At 40.6% G+C, this 14,787-nt stretch overlaps 1 protein-coding gene across 2 annotated transcripts in view; it reads left to right on the top strand.

Annotated features, from left to right (window-relative positions):
• LTK (leukocyte receptor tyrosine kinase) overlaps nt 1–14,787 on the top strand; it is a 137,446-nt gene that overhangs the window by 38,847 nt on the left and 83,812 nt on the right. The window contains exon 1 of one of the 2 annotated variants that reach the window (XM_059849478.1): nt 485–1,797. The exons of the other annotated variant lie outside the window; for it this stretch is intronic. Within the exon in view, the coding sequence (XP_059705461.1) occupies nt 1,491–1,797 (307 nt within the window). The 5' untranslated portion in view covers nt 485–1,490. Of the gene's footprint in view, nt 1–484; nt 1,798–14,787 lie in introns of those variants that run through there. 2 annotated transcript variants of the gene reach the window in all.

Raw genomic sequence — 14,787 nt, 5'->3', positions numbered from 1 at the left:
ACATGCATCTATTTTTTATAGAATGCCTCACATTTCTGTAATGAGCCTCAGAATTCTTCTGTCTTTGCCCAACTAAATGAAAACTGCTTCCATAACCATGGAAAATACAAATTTCCTTAAAACAGTATTAACAGAAACAGTGTCTGCTGCTGCTATGAGTTCCTTGAAGATACAGATTGCTTATATTTCTACTCATGGGAGGGTTTAGGTAAGTATGGAAATTTCCTGAGATGCCCTTACTTTTTACCAATTGGGACTAAAAAATTACATGCTTTGTAACCCCAGAGTCTCAGAGCTTCAGCCAAGATATTTATTTATGAAGAGATGAAAATCTGGCAGCCTTTGCTCTCTCTCTCTCTCTCTTTTTTTTTTTTTTTTTTTTTTTTTTAATTTCTGGTCTTAGTCTATCACTTTGCTTAGGAGATATTTTATATAAATTTAACTAGTAGGCAACTAATAATGTCTGTCTTTCTTGCCACCATACTTTTGTAATTAATGTGGCCATAGAGGAAAGCCTCAGAATGATGTTTGCTTCCAAATCATCTAGGTTGTGTTAAAAATATGCTTCTCTAAATCTGATGAAAGTAGCAATATGTTGCTGAACAAAAACCAATTTTCTAGATCCAGATAAATTATTAAGATACAAAAATAAAATCTACCCTTGAGTGCTGCATAGATATTGGTAGGAAGACTCAGAGAAGTAAATTAATTTAATTTTTAGTCTATTCTATGAACCACAATGAAACATGGAATGCAGGCTTCTGCCTTGAAAGTGCCAGCCCCACCAGACATATAAGGGCTTTAATTCAGGTCAGCTCCAAATCTCTCCAGTTCATTTTGAATGTTATTTTACTCAAGACTCAGGTACTACCTGTTAAATTCACAACAACCACAATAAATTATGCTAATTTGGACTAAAGCACCCCTCATTCAGAGTAGAAGTATCCACCTGCAGAATTAGTCATAAAGAATGCATTCTGATTATAAAAAGAACATCCATTTTGGAATAAACCTCTCATGAAGGGAAGACACACCTGCAAAGAGGTTGAAGGTGGAGTGAACTAGTGCAGTTGAAATGCTGACGGTCCCTGAAGAAGACGGAGTTTGAAGTGTTTAAAGAGCGAATGCCCAAGCTCGCAGCGGGAGAGCCCGTGCTTGGCTGTGCTGCGGGTCCTCGCTGTGTCTCCAACAGAGGCTGTCTTGCTCGGGAGCGAAGTGGTTGTAAGTGACACTAAGGGAAGAAAGGTGGGAATCTAGGTTGTGTACATAGGTCCAATTTCTCTTTCAGGGCAGTCCGTGAACACACTTCCAGGCCGTGGGAACCCTCTCTATCATCTTAAATACGAGCATTACTTAGTCCGGGGGGTGCATGAGTCTCGTGTGTGTCCTTGGGCCAGCTGCAAGGGAAGACAGAGAGAGGGGAACGACCCAGTTAGATGATGAATTCATCTTGTCCTGGTGAATACTAATGCCTGAGAATTTATAGATGAATGTGTTCGTGTCTGAAGCAACTGCCTTGTGAATTTGCTGATCGTGCAGGAGCGGTATGCAAAACGGGAGGAGGAGGAGGCAAGGAAGGGAGGGTGGCTCTAGGACCCGTACGAGCCTTCCCGAGCAGGAGGTGGGAATTTTCCTCCAAGGCAGCAGGAGCTCGAGCCCGGTCTCAGAGCTCCAGCGGAGCCCGCAGGAAGAGCTTGGCACGTCCCCTCCGCAGCCGCGCACCCGGCTGGGACCAGCCCGCATCCCGCAGAGCTATGAACCGGCTACCACGGCTGCTGCTGTGGGTCACCACAGTGGGTAAGGAACTTATTTTTCTTCCCTCTCATCTCCTTATTTTGCAAAGTCCGTCTTCTACCCAGAGGTTCAGACTTACTTCATTGCCCCTTCCCTTTTACCTTTAAAACCAGAAAAGCATTATTTCAGAGCAGTAGGGAAAAAAAGGGGGAATGGGGATTGAAAGTACTAGCATGAAATATATGTAAAGTGGGTGACATGCAGGAAAATAAATCTTGATTGTAAGTAAATTTTGTTCACTGAAATGAATAGGCGATCTGTAGTTTTAGAAAAACTGCTGCTGTCGAGGCTCTGAGGCTGGACGCAGGCAGCCGCTGTTTAAGGGTTTGGCACGAAACTAACAGCTATACCCTAGGACCATTTTACTTCTCTGGCTGCTGGATTGCTTCCTTTGGGGCTGTTTTGGACAGGGGGATAAGAGTAATGCTCCAGGAGCAGTGGAGGTTGCTTACAGGAAAAGGTGTAGTTTGGAGAGGATGCTTTGTCTAAGCGGAGAGATGAGGGGCACGGATAAAGAGAGGAGTAAGTACTGGGACTATGAAAGGTGGACTTAAGAGCTCCCACCGAGAAAGTGGTTCTCAGGCTAAGTTTTGAAAGGAATCTTTGTGCTGCTCTGTTTGTCACTGTCAGCTTTGGTTCTGAAGCACAGCAAAAGAAAGGAAGTGACAGTAGGAGAGAAGAAGAGGGATTTTAGGAGGGAGGCTGCAGGAATAGGAGAGAAGTTGGGAGGTGGCAGCATGCATGCAACCAGTGACGGGAGAAAAAGGTAGGAGTGGGACACATATACTAGATGTGCACAGTGGCAAGCAAATCTGTTATGAATATTAGGAAAGAAAAGCCTCTATCAGGACACGCTGAACTTCTCAGAGAGCTGCAGTTACAGTAGTACCTCCAGTGTAGATACAGTGACTACAGCGTGACCCTTAGACAGGACCAGGAGACACTTTGTATTTCTCAGTGTAACAGATCATGTAACTTCCAGGCAGGAAAAGGGGAAAGGCAAACAGGTTGTTGGGTGCTGCAGCTAGCTCTTGCTAGAGAAGTGCTCTTGCTCTCTCTGGCTACATGACGAACTTGTATATATTTACTTTTATATGCAGACACACTGGGACATCAGTTTCTAAGCAGGTTTTATAATTTATTTCTATTTACAATTGTATGCCAAGGCATAGCACAGAGTTTTTGAGTTCAGGCTTTTTCTGGCCTTTTATTTCTGTTGGGAGGAAGGAGGTTGTTTTACTGTTGAAGGGTCCCAGGACAAGTGTACCTCATGCAAGCAGAGCTGTATGTCCCTACCTCAGCTTTCATGGCATGTGGTCTCATCAAGTATTGCTAAGTATCTTTCCAGTGTTTTTGGTGGAGTGGCTTTCAAAATGCAAGTAATGTTAATGAAAGGAATAATAATTATATTTGCTGTATATCCAAGTCTGTGACATGAAGCATGTCTGTATTAGGAAAGAGATTTTAAAAAAGATGTGTTTCAGAGAGAGTAAGTAAAGAGCTAAATGAAAATAAACGTACATTTTACAATCTCTGCCCAGTCTTCTGCCAAAAATAATCTCAATCACTGGAGGAGGTTTCAATGCATGAGCATTTAGCTATGTAGCTGCTGTCACAATCTTCACATGGGGGTTGCTTACCCTCACTATGGGGGCTATTGTGGTCAGCTCTCAGAATCTATAGTCTATTGCTTTAAAAACCACTTGTATTTCCGCTGTACAATTTTTACTGGAGCATATTCTTGGACTGGCTTTACATTTCCTTCTTTATTTGGAAAGTCCAAGATCAAAGTGATGAAGGAATTTGCAGGTCTTCTTCTCACTCTTTTATTTTCCTGGCTGGCATATGTATTTCTAATGAGCTCTATCATAGAAGGATGGTTTCAGAGTTCCCATCCACTGATAATTTTTTGCACATGGAAACACTGGAGGATGTTGCAGGTCCTCTTGGTGCAAAAATTAAAACACTATGAGAAAATTCAGAAGGTTGTAGAGAACAATAGCAGGAAAAAACCCTCAGAAAAAGAACCACCAAATCAAAGGTAACAAAAACAGGAAAAGACTTAATCCACAGGTATACATTGTTCAGTGTCAAAGCAACTTCACAGTCTTTTTGAGGCTGAGGTTGCACACCAGCCTCAGGTCTCAGGAAGAAGGTGAAAAAAGCCACCAGATGAATGTCTGGGAGAATTTTCTTTTTATTTTAAGCATCAGTATTACTTTGAACCTTCATATTGGATTATATTCTTTTGATTACTTGAGCTTGGTAAGGGGTGGGTGGGTCAGTCTTTTTCTGTTTTGTGAGAAACCAGGCTGTGCTTGGCTAGATGTCATACTCTTGCCTTTGAATGTAGAGAGCCAACTATCTGCAAAATTACAGCACAGCATACATCCTGAGCAAACCTCAAACACCTTTCCAAATGTGTGGTCATGTTCATGTCATTGCTCAGAGTGTAGCTATTGAGTATAACCACAGTCCATGAGAAAATATTGGTAGAGGCACTTTGTCAGGATTTCTTTACAGTCCCTTCCAACACTTGCAGTGCAGCCATCACAGAATAGGGTAACTTACATTTAATTTCAGCCCAGTGAATAGTTATGGTTTTGGGTTTTGTTGAATCCTTTCTGAGGCAGAGAAGCATAGGAAGGTTGATGGCAGGTTTAGGAGTAAGACAGTCAGCTTTTCTTTTGTTTGTGGAATGGTATATCAGGATGGCAATGATGAACGTCCCATTCCCAGGTGATTGCATTTGTCTAACTAACAGTTTTCAGAAGCCCCAAACATTTTGTTTCTCTCCCTGCATTTATATACCTCTCAGGACTGAGTTGGCCTGCTTTGTAGAAGGAGTATAAAATAGCTTAAGTTTAGCCAGTCCACATGTGCAGGAAGATACAGGAGTACCTTATTTTTTTGTAAGCCAACTTAAAATAAACCAGTGCATCTATTTCACTTAGACAAACCTTTGGTGTTTTGTGTATCCCGTTGTTGGAGGAGAGCATGCCAAGCGTGGAGGGGATGGCATCCTGTGTTCTCTTTTGTCTCTTCATTGAAGAACTTCTCTCTTATTTTCTTCTTCTTGTGCCTATCTCTGCTCAGTTAAAATAGCACACAGGTACAGTAGTGATTTCTCTTAAATGGTTCCAACCAGAAGAACATTGAATGATCCCTGAAATTTGTCTTAGGAGTTATATCCACAGTCCTTTATTGTGCAAATAACAGCATGTCTCCATATACTGCGCCTAGTCTGAATATCCAATTCAAGGCACTATGGCTGTCACTGAAAGTAAAATATGGAGTGGATGCCTTGAAAGGAAAATAAGACATTTCTTTTTAAGTCATAGATATTACAAAGTTGAGGACTCTGAAATACAATGGAAAAGGATATGATAAATTTATGGGAATCCCACAGTAAGGGAGCACATGCAGAGAAACACCAGTGATTTCTAAACTGCATCAGGAGGGATGACTAAGTCGGAGGAGGTAGAAATCAGATAGTAAGCCACATGTAGTGTTACTTTAGAGCTGAAGTCAATGTCTTATGAGCAGCCTTAGAATAAATCCATCTTCCTATCCATGCTACATAGCTGCATAATTTCTAATTAGTCCATAAGATTAAAATTAGAGAAAAGGATTCCTCACTCCAGTGAAGTTTCAAAAGCGTTCTTCTTCTACTCCCTGGTGCCCCAAAGAGATCCACAGGAGGGTCCGTGTCTTCAGCCTGCTTGTATATGTGAAGGAGGTCATGCTGGCTGTGCTGGTGTGTAGAAGAGCATCTGTGATGTCTGTGACAAGAGTGGAGAGAAATTTTCACTTTGAATTAGTTTTAGTGAAGACTGCTGATGTGTGATGCTAGGTGCTTCATAAAGTGGTCTAGGCTTTGAGCTGTTACATTTGGTTATTTGTTTTGTGTGTGCACCAGTTATTTCATACTGAGACATTCAAATAAATCTACTTGTTTTAATTTTTTTTATTTCAAACTTTTCCTCAGAAAAGCCTTGCATTCAGAAATCTGAAATATTTATTTAAAAAGCATAAAACATGATTTAATATCACATGTTTAGTTTTGACATGAACTGTTCTAGTTCAGCACTCCCTGAAATGTGTTGGTCTTTGCAATTTTATAAAACTTTTGATTCAGAAGATTTTTAGGTTAACCTGTGACAGGTTTTTTGTTTGTTTTGATTTTTTAAAAATTTCTTTGGGCTTGCCAATGGCTTGGAAAATCCTGTATTAAAACTTCCCAGTTATCTTATAATACCACATTCCAGTTTGTACTTAGATTTGTGCATGCAGGTGGCTGTCCTTAGGCTGATGCTCATTACTCTACGTGCAGACAGTGACTGGTACTGTTTGTAGCTTGGTATTGGATCAAATTACTCAGAAATAAAAGAAACAAAAATAACTTTTTTGCAAACCTTTTGTAAAAGAAGAAACAGATAGCGGCTGCTGAGAGGAGAGGCAGGTGAGTTCCTTCCAGAAATAAAGGGAGAGGAAGGAACCCACAGGGTTCATAGTTAACATAAAATGATGGATGTCTATGGGAATACAGTTACAGCCATGCAACATCTTGCCTTCTGTATCTGGAGACTTTTATCTGAGACTCCTACGAGTAAGCATGATTCCTGTATTGAATCCTTAAATCAGAGGAGGAAAATAATGACATTAATTATGTTAATTAATTGGATCAGGCTTATAGTCTTTTCCTGCCTCTCAGCATCAGTCCTTCCTCTTACAATTCCTCTTCCTCCCATTCCATTATAATTGCTCCTCTGCTTCTCTTCTCTACCGGCATGTAACAAACCCAGTGCTTTCATGTAGTCTGTTAACCGCATGCACAAAGATGAAACCCATGGCAGGTAGGAGAGCAGGCCAGCTTGGAAAAGGGGTGAATTGTAGTGTTTGGTGAGAGGTGACTTGTAGCTGACAGATGTGCTCTGAGTAGGGAGAGCAGGTCCCTTACGAGAGTGGTGACAGGTCACACTGGTGACTGTGTTGCAGAGGGAGCATATAGAGATTTTGTTTCAGATTGTGACTCCTAGCACTACTAGGTTACAGAGTGCCTGGGCCTGGGAAATGTCAGGTTCCTGCCTTTTTGTGCTTCAGGCACAAGAGGGAAGTTAAGGTGTAGAACCTTTACAATTCAGCAAATGCCATGCGAGGACCTCTCTGGACCTCTGCAGTGCTTAAGGCATTACAGTCCCCAGACAAGTGGCAGGGTATCACTGCAGCATTCTGCTTCCCTCAGGTGTGCTGTTCCCAAGAGCTTTCTTCAAGGTGCTGTACCTCCATGTTGTGCCTTCTCCCATTTGTGTCATACCAACACAGCTGGACCCATAAGGAGAAATGGAAACAGAGGAAAATGACATAAAAATGAACAGAGGTGACATTCCAGTATTCCTCACCTAGAAAAAGCAACTCTGCCATAAGTACTGAGTAAATAAAGAGCTCAGAATTTCAGTGAGATACACAGTCATGGGCCAAATGTTACCTTTTTAGGAGAATTTCAGGTTGGTTTTCTATATGTTCTCTTTAACACAAAGCTGGCTGTAAAAACATGAAGCTTTACATAATTCTCCACTTGTTGGTGAAAAACTTCCTAAGATTTCTAGCTGGCTTTATGTTTATTTCAAGTATTTTGACTATATGATTGTTATAGATCCCTTCCAACTGAACTGTTCTATTCTCTGTGAAGGTATAAACATCCTTGGGATTGGCACTGATTGAATTTAAAATCCTATTGTACAGCAGTGTCACCAGAGTTAGTCAAGAATGAGAGTGAAATATAGAATTATAATATAGAATTAAATGCTGAAGTCTTTTCGAAAAGCACAGATTTATCCTTGCAATTCAGATGAACTTTTGCCCTGTCTAATGGGAGAACTGTGTCTTTTAATAAGGCATCACAGATTTTCAGCTAATTGGTATCTGAAATCCCATAAGATTTGGCTTATCAGCCAAGAATGATGCATTTATTCATGTATTTCAGTTGCTCAGTTAGGTTTTTTTTCCCCAGTTTGTAGCACAGCATGTGTTTGAGGGCATAAACAGCCAAACTTTCTGGAGTTAGAGCATCCACACCTCTCCTCTGTGTCTATGTTTGTGGTGATACATATTTATATATTAAAAATATAGGAGTGATAAAGTAACTGAGTGTGACAGTAGTAAGTGACATGGAAGGATGTGATGGTGCTCTGTTGCACAGAATTAAGTACAGGAGGTGAGAAGTATCTATTCCTACACTGTTCTGGTGAAGAGTTTTTGTGCTATTCAGGAGGCAGCAGAAAACCCAAACTGTAAGTTTTTACCTGCCTTGAAGCAGAACTGACCATCACATTGGAACTTCAATGAGAATAGAACCAGACAGGTTACTGGTTCAGAGTCACAGTTTGCTGGAATCCCGATTTTCACATCAGAGGTGCTGTTGGAAGCACCCGCTTCCCTGCAGTGACTCAGGGCTGTTTTGAGTGGCTCTGCAGCTGTGAACAAGACCTTTTTCTATATGCTGAGGGTGAACTCAGCCCTTGCACTCTCCCTTGCAGCTCTGCCTTACAATATCTGCTCTGCTCTCCTGGCCTTAGGGAGGCAGGAGGAAACTGTGGGGATGCACAGAGAGGATAGGATGTGGCCAAGGCTGGGTGGTGAAGAAGGATGGAGGAATTCTGTTCCAATGGAGATGAGGAGCCCAGCCAGTGTGGTTTTGGATTACTAAAAGAAGTGTTAGCAGCTGTCAGCCTGAACTCAAGCAACCTCAGGCAAAGCTGAATTCACTCTGGAACAGAACTGGAAAATGGCTTTTCTTCTCTCAATAACTAATTTGGTGATTTTGCAGACCCATGTGCCTTGACTAATATTTTAGACAATGTAAGGAACATGGATGATTATGCTTAGACACTTTTAATAACTTGGATGTCTTGATGATTTTTTAAAATTTTCTGTTTCTGTTGTTATATTTAACTGCAGTTTAGATTTTCCAAGTATTTTCTGTTTATATATTTTTTTTCCTACCAAGCTCTGAGTGATTAAAGACCTATTAATTACTTTGACTTCAGCAAACAGAATCACAGAAAAGCATGACTGCTTAAAATTTCCATGGTTTTTAGCATGTTTTCAGAGTTTTCTCTGTGGCATTTTGATGTGTACTGTGCTGGAGTTCGGATCTCTTTACATGAGTAACACTTTAAAAGTATGCAGTTCACAACAGGAGTATTTTCTGTGTTTATAGTCACTGCAGGAACCCAAAGTGTATTTAAAACCTCTGAAGGAAGCTTTCTTTAACCCCATGCAGGCAAACAGTTCAGCCTAGATCTTAGTGAGACACTGGAATTTATGAATCTTTCAAGCCCTGATAGCATAATTGTCACTATCACTAATTTTTTCAACTTTTCTGAAGTCCCACATACCTCCTGGCCCTTCAAGATCTATCAGGTTCTTAGAAGAGTTTAAACATTCCAGAGTTTGACGTTGTGTTTGTCAGTCTGCTGCAGACCTAGAGACAAAAGTCAGTAAAATTTGCAAAAATAAACTTTGTGAATTAATTATAAGAAAAACAAGGTGAGTAAACCAAGCTGGGTTTTATTTAGCTGTGTTAAAAGGGCTTGTGTTCCAGCTATTCAGAGGGACAGAAAACTGGGAGATATATGCAGATCTAGCTCTTTTCACCTCATTTAGGGCTGTGCTAGGTTAGTCTGATGAGACTCAAGCATTTAGCCTGCCTTCCAAAAGCTATTTTCATTTTTTATTTGCAAAATTTTGGACAGGGCATAGGGTTTTTATTTCTTACCTTCATATTTTGATTCCCACACAATTTTTTCCTAGCTTGTGTGCCTTCCTGCATTTATATATATATACATACTGTATGTATGTATGCATGAAAATTAATGAAAGGAAAATTATATGGAAAACCCCTTTGCTTTAAACATGTTGTCTTCCCTCAGTGGATGCAGTTATCCAAAACTGTACACTACTCAGCGGCTGCTTGTGATTTTGTGTGATAATATTTTAATTACCTATTTTATATAGAGATTACAATTTTTCAGGGATTTGTGCTGTCTGTGAGTGCCTGGGTTATCAGCTTTGGTAAATCTAGACAACAGTTATTTTTCAATTAAATTTCAGAACAAATTACAGTCACTTTTGTACTAAGGAATATGTAGAGTAAGCTGGAGAAGTTATTTTATTATTGGTAGGAATTGCTTTGTGGCTGCAAAAAAAAGGGTTGATGACAAGCAACATCCCAATTAATACTGTTATTGATATTCTTCCCCTGAGAAAGGTGAAGAGAAACTTATATCAAGTTGGCATTTAATCCTGCCCAGTAAAAAATCCTCATGCAGCCATTCACTCACTCCCCCACTAGCCAGAGTAGGGGGAGAATCAGAAGGGTGAAAGTCAGAAAACTCATAGGTGAGATAAAGACAGATTGACAGGAAAACAAAAGCTGTGCACAGAAACAAAGCAAAACAAGGAATTTGTGCACTGCTTCCCATAGGCAGACAGGTGCTCACCCATCTCCAGGAGAGCAGGGCCCCATCACACGTAAGGCTTACTTGGGAGGACAATCATCACTCCAAACATCTTCCACTTACTTTTTCTTCCTCCCATATTATATGCTGAGCATGATGCCATATGGTTTGGAATACCCCTTTGGTCAGCTGGGCTCACCTGTCCTGGCTGTGTCTCTTTTCAACCTCCCATGCACCCCCAGTCCCCTCACCACTGTGGCATCATGGAAAGCAGAAAAGGCCTCCGCTCTGTGTAAGCCCTGCTCAGCAATAACCAAAATCACCTCTTATATTATCAACGCTGTGTTCAGCATCGATCGAAAATACGGCCCTTTACCAGCTGCGGGGAAGAAAATTAGCTCTGCCCCACCCAAAACCAGCACACAAGTAAATGCAGAACTTCAGAGATAGAAGGACTGGTTCTTCTGCTGGTTTCTTACGGCTCTTGAGACTGAGTGAACATGGAGGTCAACACCTGGGCGATGTTTATCTTGTGTCTCTGGCTTGTATACCCCTCTCAACCTCTCTAGGCAACCCCCAAGTGGTAGCATGGTGTCATCTCAGCTGTCAGTGATACTGCAGGGATGCTTTGGAATGATCTAGAATAAAAGCTAGCTTTCTTGGTTTGTATATCATTTTAATGTTTCAGTTATATGAGACCCTTTACAGCTTGTATTAGGTACAACTGAGGATATGGTGATTGCTGCACAAGGACAAGAAGGGGATCAGTCTCAGAGTGGGGTCAAAAGGAAGGCCAGCTGGGGCAGAAGGAATTGTTCTGGGAAACTAAGTCTGCTGGTTTTTTTTTTCCTAAATCTCTCCCAACAGTCACTGAAACAAGTATCTTGTGAAACCAGCCTGTAGGGTTAGACACCTGAATTCAGACTATGTGAATATATCCTGATCTAGCTTAGGGATGCCTGCTTTCCAATCTCTGCAAGGGAGCAAGTGCTCAACGCCAGCCTTGTCAGCTTGGTGTCAGTGAGTTGGCAACTGCCTTATGAATTTGTACTACTGTGAAAACACCTACAATCCCATTGTACTAACTAAAAAATATTTGGTTTAGCTGTCATTTAGCTCTGGTTTTGACAGTTTCTTATTTTTGGAACGTGTTAGTGTTTTTGCATAGGGTTAACAGAACTTGTAACAGTTTTAGAGGACAAATTTGGGCTGATAGTCTGAATCTTATCATTGATGCTATGATGCTGAGGAATAAGACATACACCATGATATTGTGTGGTGTTCAAGTCTCTCCTTTAACCCTTCAGACAAAATAGTCTTGTTTTCAACTTTGACCCCGACCTTGTACAGAGTGTTGCTAAGAGGAGGTGCTCTTTAACATTTGTGGATAGAACTGAATCTGCTCTGAAGGTGGAGAGTGGGGGTTTACATTTATCATCTTAAAGGTAGACAGTAAAAAAAGTTTTGAACCTAGGCTTAAATTTTATGCACAAAGTATTTCATACTCTCTAGTATAACACAGAAGTGCTCCCAAGAGCTTTTAAAGAAACATCAGCTACATATAAGAATATTCTTCAGTATGTCTTTTCATTCTTTGTGACACAAATACACAAAGGGGTAAGAAATAGAGCTGGCCAAAGTACCTCTGCATAGTGTTTCTGAGATTTACAAAGGGAAAAAGTATAGCAAGCACCGTTTTCCTGGTTTTTAAATTCTCCAAGCTCAGGTTTCACAGATAGGGTTAAAAATCATCAAATTAAACATATTTATGAGCCATCTGGTTTCTGAGTCTTTCCAGTTTGTGTTTGCTATCCTGAGTAACTATTAAGTCATTTTTGTTGCTGTAATTTTCATGTCATTACATGGCTCCAGAAACTGCATGTTTAAGAAAAACACTGTAGAGAACTGAATTCAGAGTAGAATTATAAGCACTGGCAGCACTGGAGACATTTGTCATTCTTTCAGTCAACCTAACATACTACTAAAAGTAGAAAATAAATTAATTTTTTTCTTTTAATGTGTATCTAAGTTAGGCAATGCAATCTTTCAGCTCTCTTTGCCTACCTTTCTTACAATATGGTAATGAGAATCAGATTTTCTAGGGCTAGTTTTCAGCCGTAAGTTTTCCCTATAATTTGAGCCTTGGTGCTATAATCCTTGTCCTAATTTACCTATTTTATCTCCCTTATTCAGATGTAGTGAGATATAAAGCAGTATTAGTTCTAGTTCCTTCAATTAGATCCGGTGCACAGAATTACAGATTTTTTTTTTTCCTTTTTATAGTAAAATATAATTAAGGAGAATCTATAACTCCATTTCAGTGGAAATTTGCTTTAAAAAAAAAAAAAAAATTACTCTTTCACATTGAATGTTGGGTTACCAATTGAGTTTTCTAACAGCATCGGCTTTTCCGTTGGTAAAGGGACAAAAGTGTTTTCCTTAAAGATGTACATTGGTCTTATTCTTCCATAAAGTATCCTTATCTGCTCCTGAGAAGGCACAGCACTGATGCACAGATGTAAAATGCCCTGTTTTTTCTCTGATGACCTGGCTGATATTCTTCCTGCCATCTCTCTCATTTTGACACTGAGTCAATTTTCAGAGTATGCTTTCATCTCACAAAGAAAGAGAAGGGAGGAGATGCCTGTAATTGCTGGTGTTTGTTTTCTAGGTGCAACCAAATGCTTGTGCTGTTTGAAGGACATTTTGTGAATGCTACTAAAATACACTAACCAGTTCTCTTTCTCACTCTGCCTTATCATTTTGAAAGAGCTGTGTTCTGTTATCAGTTTTCCAAAGTCAAATTCAGTTTTATGGGTTTTGGAAGCTTTCTGGCTATTTTCTGTGCTGTGCAAAGCCATTCCCAATTCCCTGCTCTTCATTATCCCTGATGCCTGTCTTGCTCTTTTGCATGTGTCTTGGTAACTCTTACACACGGTGGATAGCAGTACCTTGCATGCTGAGCTCAGCAAAGGATGCACTGGCATCTTTAGGTCTTTTAAGAAGTACACAGCTTATTTGTCTCCTTTTCTTACTTGCACCTGGCATGAGCTTCAAAAAAATGCAAAACAATCACCTCATGACTCTACGCTTTTACTTTCAAAGCCCAGATTCCCAGATGCACAAAGAGGAAGGAATAAGTGTATGCAAAAAATAAGGCGCACATTACTCTGGCTGCGTGTGCTTTGGAGCCAGGAGTTAGTTACAGGAGCAGAAGACGCTATGAGGCAGGGAAGGCATTTGAAATCTTGGCTGACAAACTGTTTAATACACTGCTTAAACTTGTGCTCAGTTTTACATTCCACCTTAGCCTCCTCTGAGTGTTTGTTCAACTGCTTTCTTCTTCTGGAGTCCAGCTGGCATTGAGAGGCTCAGGTGTTAGGAAGCACATTTGGGAGTCTCAGCTGGCGCTGGCAGACTCCACACGCTGCTGGAGTACTTGCTGGCAAAGCTGAGGTCCCTACCTTGGAAGATGGCAACAGTTTCTAGCTGAGGCTGTGAGGGAGATGTCTGAAAGGTGTTTGACTCTAGAGCTGCAAGGCTGTGCTGGGGAGCTAATAGGAGGGGCAGGTGTTTGTCCACCTTCACCGGCACAGTAACTGCACTCTCTTCAGCCACACAAGCCTGGGCACTGCGCTGTGTGCCCTCAACATGTTGATGTGCAGATAGAGCAGTGTCCATGACTGTCTTCAAAGTCAGGTGCACACCTCCCCGTGCCCTGCATGCTGCAGCCTGCTCCTTCACAAGGTTGTACCAATGAGGCCTGCCTTTGTAGTATCCTGGGAATGGAGCTGGCTTCCCGTCACCCCTGAGAGTAACTTCAAAAGATAGTCTTCTCCGAGAAGGCTCTGAGTGTAGAGAAGACAGTGAAGTAGATATTCAGTTTCCCAACAAAAACTACTTCTACCCAGGCATCCAAAAATATTGAGACATAGGAGGATACAGTAACAGATTCTAGCTTGGATTTTTCAGATGTGGTTATGACACTATGGCAGGGTATGAGGCAGTTTTTCCTAACACGAGATGGAATTACTTCCTTTTTGGAGGAACACATGTAGATATAGATGTATACATTTCTTTGCCTGCGTCCATGTATGTGTCTTGATTATGTATGGATGTTGTTATGTAAATCTATAATTAAGTCACTGTTACAGTTATTGTAAACCCTATTGAATTGATTACTTAATAATTATTAAATCAGTTAATGATTAAGTGCTGCTAAATCCTTCTGCACCCTTACCTTTCATGTTTATATCCTTTGATTTGATTTTCCTTTTTTTGTTTCATTCATTTTGTAAGTAATAGAGTGAAACTTGCCACTGAACTCTGTTAAAAGCTACAAATTCATATGAAAACTTGCTTTTTGCCAAAAGGTTTAACTCTGATTCTTTAAACAGCACACACTACTTATTTGCAACAGAAGGCAATGCAAATAAAATCACAGAATTATTTAGGTTGGAAAATACCTTTGAATCCAGTTGTTAGTCCAGCACCGCTAAACCATATCCACAAGTGCCAAATCTACACATCT

This window comes from Haemorhous mexicanus, chromosome 6, assembly GCF_027477595.1.
Source record: "Haemorhous mexicanus isolate bHaeMex1 chromosome 6, bHaeMex1.pri, whole genome shotgun sequence".
Taxonomy (NCBI): domain Eukaryota; kingdom Metazoa; phylum Chordata; class Aves; order Passeriformes; family Fringillidae; genus Haemorhous; species Haemorhous mexicanus.
This window is presented reverse-complemented; position numbering and strand designations above follow the sequence as displayed.